This window comes from Priapulus caudatus, unplaced genomic scaffold (assembly GCF_000485595.1).
Source record: "Priapulus caudatus unplaced genomic scaffold, Priapulus_caudatus-5.0.1 Scaffold2400, whole genome shotgun sequence".
NCBI classification, from domain to species: Eukaryota; Metazoa; Priapulida; class Priapulimorpha; order Priapulimorphida; family Priapulidae; genus Priapulus; species Priapulus caudatus.
Genome location: NW_014579461.1, coordinates 1 through 5955, shown reverse-complemented (window position 1 = coordinate 5955; position 5955 = coordinate 1). Strand labels below are relative to the sequence as shown.

The 5955-nt window shown below is 44.1% G+C and overlaps 1 protein-coding gene across 1 annotated transcript; it reads right to left on the bottom strand.

Moving 5' to 3' along the window:
• Positions 1-4095: 4095 nt before the first annotated feature.
• On the bottom strand, positions 4096-5851 carry LOC106818641. The gene is made up of 2 exons (XM_014823329.1): positions 5589-5851; positions 4096-5415 (listed from the first exon to the last, which is right to left on the bottom strand). Exons 1-2 carry the CDS (start codon positions 5800-5802, stop codon positions 4151-4153), a joined length of 1479 nt encoding a protein of 492 aa, XP_014678815.1. The 5' UTR covers positions 5803-5851; the 3' UTR covers positions 4096-4150.
• Between the last annotated feature and the right edge of the window lie 104 nt (positions 5852-5955).

The window sequence follows — 5955 nt, the reverse complement described above, 5'->3', positions numbered from 1 at the left end:
GAGAGAGAGAGAAGAGAGGAGAGAGAAGACGAGAGCGAGAGAGGAGAGGTCTGTGAGAGAGAATATGCGCTACGAGAAGACGATTGTATCATTTATTTAATTTACAACTTGCGCAATGGAGACAAACAAAGCAGGACAAAGAACAAACACACGATAATCATCAATACATGCGATCAATTATTGCGTATCGATCCACAATCGCCTAATTCAACACAATACTTGCACCACCGCGTTTTCTCTCGCCCCCTCCCCCACACACACACACACGCACAACCACCTCCCCACCGAATCCACACTCTACGCGCACGCGGAGCCCACGCCCGCCATGTCAAAACAATAGACTCCACTAAACACGTCACAATGGGCAGCGGACACTCGCGTTCGAAACACAATCCGCGCGCACCGCAGACGATCGCCGTGAGAAAACTGTCATTTCCCGCCCAGGAAAACTATAAGCAACCTCGATAGCGCAGTTACCATAGGCAATAATATAGATAGACTATCTATATACGCTTATCTTTATTATTCTATGGCAGTAACTCGCGGGCAGGCAGGCAGACAGGCAGGCAGGCAGGCAGTGTTAGCAACGAGGGAAGCGCGCGGTGAGAAGCGAGGGAACCCGATGCGTGTCGGTGGTGGTACGTGGCAGCTCACCTGCATAATAACGGCAGCGCGGGATCGGTGGGTCCGAGTGCGGGGTGCCCGTAGGGGAGGCATAATGTCACCTCATTATCCCGATTGCGGCCAGCGGTGTGAGGACGATTCGTGATGGCTCAGTTGTTGCCTCAGTTTTAGAGAGAGAAGGGAAAGGCGGGGACGAGCGCAGAGGAGAAGGGACTTATATTAACAAGCGTGTGTGTGCACGCATGCACCCCGGCGCCTTTGGCTGTTGGCCTAACGATGCACATAAACAGGCTTCTCTGCTCGTGCGGCGCCGTTAGCATTTTTTATCGGCATATATAGTGGGTGGGTGTCGGTAATGGTGGTTGGGGGGGAGGGCGGGGAGGTTGCATGCGCCCGGTACGGTGAGGTGGAGTGTATAGATGGGGGTCGGGGTGTGGTTGGGTGAATGTGTATTGCTCGTTGGATCGTGTGTTTGGGTCCGCGGGGGCGTCTTTTTAGTCGGATCTGAGTGGCTGTTCTGTGGGTGGTCTATGAAAATATGGCGGGCGTGTGTTGATCTCCTCTCCCTCTTTGTCTTTCTCTCCTTCCCTCTCTTTCTCTCTCTCTCGCTCGCTCTCGTTCGTTCTTTATTTCCCTCTATCTCTCTCTCTCCCCCCTCTCTCCCTCTTTGTCTTTCTCTCCTTCCCTCTCTCTCTCTCTCTCTCGCTCTTCCCCCTCTTCCTCCTCCTTCTCTTACGCGGGGGAGCATACAGACACGGAGCTTACTGGTAGCAGCGAGCATTCACTCTGCTCGGACGCACGGATGCACGAAGACTCAAGTACCTCGCTACTTCCGCTGGCCGTAAGCCGGCTGGCGACCAGGACTACTCGAGACGGCCTCCAGCGACAATGCCGCAGCCCTGCGGCCATTGTTTTTCCACTTCGTCGCCCCCTCTTCGCTCGCACGCCCTCCCGCGGCAATTGTTTCTACGCCCCTCTTCGCTGGCGCCCCCCTGCGGCTATTGTTTCTACCTGCCTTCACCCCCTCTTCGCGCGCACGCCCCGTGCGCGGTTATTGTTCCCGTCGTCCTCTCCTCGCGCTAGCGCCCCCCTGCGGCTGAGAGAAGCGAGAGTCCCTCCCCCCAACGGGCCGTTGCCGCGAGAGTGACCTCTCACCTCGTGACGTCATGCTGGCTGCGAGCGCGCATTGTTCGTGGTTGTTTTGTGGCCGAGAAAGCAGAAGGAGCGTGAAACAATGGCGGCCGGGTTTCGCGAGCTGTACGACGATGACGTCACGCTGCGATCGCAGACGAAGCTTGTGTTCGCGAGGCGCGAAAATAATCACGCGCCTCCCGTCAGGCGAAAACAAGTGAACGTACAAGAGGCCGCGTGACCTCTAATCACACTGTTGCGCTTTTGCGCACCTCGCTTCTCGCAACCCCCCTTAATCTTTCGCGTTAAGAAAGCTCGGACGGTAATCCGCCATCTTGAAGAAAGACGGTAAAGAAAGAAAGGCGTAGCTCACTCCTCCCTATTTGACTAGCAGCGGAGAGACAACGGCAAGTAGCTCATTAGAGAGACTAATCCTTTCCTTCTCACTCAGCGGCGCGTCCCGTTATCTTGTGTATTATCCCTGTATGGATTAACACCACCCTCACTGTGATCTCTGTGGTCAGTTACGGTCAATGCAACGTAAACGAACGCGCCCACCCCTCCCTATAGTATCCGACCCCCTCCCCTCACGCACCATGTCATGGTGATCTTTCAGCCACGGGAGAAACGTAAGTGTGACCTTTTGGGGAGAGGAGAAAAGGAACCCCGAGAATCGAGGTAGTTTAGATCGTGTGTCCTTGATCTATAATCATTAAAACCTCTCGAAGTCATATTATCTATCTATCTATCTATCTATTTATCTATCTATCTATCTATCTATCTATTACTATCTATCTATCTACTCTATCTAGTCTTATTATCTAATCTATCTATCTATCTTGTATCTTATCTATCTATCTATCTAGTCTATTATCTATTCTATTCTATCTATCTAATCTATCATATCTATTATCGCTGATCTACTCATATCCTATCTATCTATTCTACTCCTTAGTTATCGTATCTTATATTATATTAATCGTAGTCTAAACTATCGTATCGTATCTGTACATCTCGTATCCATTAACCTTTCATAATCTAATGCCTGTCGGGCCATTATTCTATCTATTCTATCTATACATCTCTAAATTAACCTTACTCATAACTCCATATTAATTTCCCTCACGTCATTATCTCTTATTCTCTATCCACTCCAATTCCTTAAAACTACTAAAACTGTAATCATATTCTCTTAAATTGAGCATCTTAATTCCCGCCACGTACATCGTCTATATCGATATCTGTTTATCCATATATATCTACATCAAATACACATCTAACCCACATATGCTACATACTAATCCAATGCAGCTAAAACATCAATTGAATACGTGGTCGTCCTCGCAGCATTGACAAGCCGTAGCAATTCAAAGAATATTTTTATCCTCACATCCTTTACACATCTCCACACGCTATCCTATTATCTCTAATAATTCATCAATTATATTTTATTTCACCTCTGCCTTAGTTGTCGCCTCACTGATCGCTCCGGACATCAGATTACCATCTACAGTATCACTATATGGAACCTTTTATAACAACATGCTGAAGACGAGGTCAACGACGCACCCCCTAAAAAACACGACTACTCACACTCCTTCGACATCAGCTTAATCAACTCCGTAACATAGCATTCGTAGATCTACTCATAATCTAGATCCCAATAAAACTACGTATGCAAAGTACAGTAAAAAAAATAGGTGTATATAGACACTTCAGTCAGAATGGCCGTTATAAGGCACGCCGCATCTTTCATTATGCACTACTTCATTTGCCATGGTATAATTTAGTGTAAGGTACGGCATTGTCCGTGCACCATCTTACACTGGTACCGCAAGCGCTATACTGTTAATCATTCGCGCAAGGCTGGGCCCAAAGATTAGCCTAGCGATTAATGACACTAGCACATGATCTACATCTGCGGTTATGACGTGTTATAGGGTTAATTCGAGTACAGCACTCGTATCTATTAGTATGTAACCTGTATAAGATACCACATTACGGTGGTATTAACGTGTTATACTCATTCTATTGTCAAAGTAGAGGCATTACTTATAATCAGGAGTGTCATAATATTAGACATTATTATCTTAGTATAATTTTTATATCCACAGTATATAGCGTTCTTATTATCTCATTCTCTCTCTCCTCTCTTTTCTCTGTCTCTCTTCTCTCTCTCTCGTCTCTCTCTCTCTCTCTCTCTCTATCACTACGTATACGTATATTATATATACTATATATATATCATATATTATACATTACGTATATACTAATAGTTATATATATGTCTATATTGTACATCCTGATATAATTACATATATCTATAAGACATAGAGCTGATTTACACTACAATGCAACATTAGCAGCAATACACGAAAAACTGCAAAACAACATATCAGTTAAATGGTACAACAGATGGACAAAGGTTAGTTAATGCAGCACACACAATTACAATTTTGTCTATAGTTGTATTCTTCTTGTCATCTGTTGCCATTAGGTCTATTGGCAATGTGGTTTGAAGTATTGTGTATTTCTGTCGCAGAGATCCAATTACTCTTTCAACATGTATTCTTACATTGGCAATCTTTCTGGTTTTCTCTACTTCATCACCACTTAGTTGTTTTTTACCCCTGGTGAATGCTGGAATACATAGCTCTGCACCCATCATTCCTACACTGTCTGCAATATCAAATCCTCGGTCAGCCAGAACAACATCACCAGGATTCAACTGGGAGAGAATACCACACTGTTCTGTCACATGTTTATCACTTGTCCTCCCACCCCATCCCTTTGAAAGATAAGATATGCTGCCCTGAGGTGTAATGCCTATGAGGAACTTGACAGTGTTGTTGTGTTTATAAGATGACCATGTTAAGGCACGAGCTGAAAGATTCGATGGTCTTTCTAAGAACACTTCAAAACAATCAATAATAATTGCCACCTTAGTACCAAAATTGACACGAAAAGACATTGGCATCGTCTCTCTAAGCTGTTCACGTTCTGGCCAATGAATCAGTGGTTGGAGTCGAGCGTGTAAAACATCTATCATGCATAAAAAAAGCCTTGATGCAGAGGATTTGTTGATGCCGAATCGTTGTCCAATGTCCATATGAGAGAGGTTTAGCCTAAGCTTCACCAGACACAGACTCAATTGTTGGAACTTGGTTAGAACACTCGCCCTGCTGTGAGGAATGTAAGGTTCTACATATTGGTATAAAATTTTAAGTGTGCGAAAGTCTGGAAGCCCTGTGTAATATTTTACCTTTTCATCATCATCTTCATCATTAAAAAAATTCAAATCAAACTTCATTTTTTCACTTGACAATTGTTGTTTCAAGTTTTTATTTTCAGTAAGTAGACGCTGAAGCTCTGTCTGCATCGCTGCGATAGCAGCAGCCTTCAAGTCTGTCTGAGTGGGTATTTCTGTTGCTATCTCATGTACAGTGTTGGTAGACCCTGGCTCATCTTCATCATAGGGAATCTGCAGTTGAAGTAATGCTGAAGCTGCGTCAAAGCTTTTCTTCTTTTCCTCTCTCCCAAGTGTTCTTTTATATCTCTTCGAGTCACGTGCTGCCGAAGCTTCTGTAACTTTGTCATGACCAAGGTTTATAGTAGGTGCCCAGTCTGGATTAGTGCAGTCAAACAGAGTTGAAGGCTTACCTAAAAAAAATTAAGTTATGTTGTATTTATGTATATACATACTCTTCGTCTTCTTTAGTTTAGTGCATCCCTCCCTCATAAATGAGTATTTTCACATTCATAGCAGCTAGGTATATACATTTGGCCTAGAACAAATTATTTTCTCAAGATTGTTTGATTTTAATTAAATTTACCGGTAATGAAGTGATCAGAACAAATTCGCACGTAGGGTAAATTGCTAGTTTTAATGCTACGTGATACATTAGCCAGCCATTTCGCACGCCGTTTCTGTGAGAGTTCCAGAGTTTTTTCACATTGTCCTGTAATAACAGCTGGCAAACGATAAAAAGATTTTTTGTCTCTATCCCCTCTACTTCCACAACGGTAAATAGCACAAAAGTTTACCATGACTAGAAAATGTTATCAATAATAAAAATTTGTGTGTAATCCAATATGGCCGACTAAGAAATCGTGACGTCACGCGAGAACCCTCTATAGCTTTATAAACGAATAACAATTCATTTTTAAACGAAAGTTTTTGCTTAAGTCATATCGGAGAGG

Coding starts and splice junctions, on each gene's coding strand:
- LOC106818641 (XM_014823329.1), bottom strand. CDS start 5,802: ATGGTAAACTTTTGTGCTATTTACCGTTGTGGAAGTAGAGGGGATAGA. Junction 5,416..5,588: donor TTCTGATCACTTCATTACCG/GTAAATTTAATT, acceptor AATTTTTTTTAG/GTAAGCCTTCAACTCTGTTT.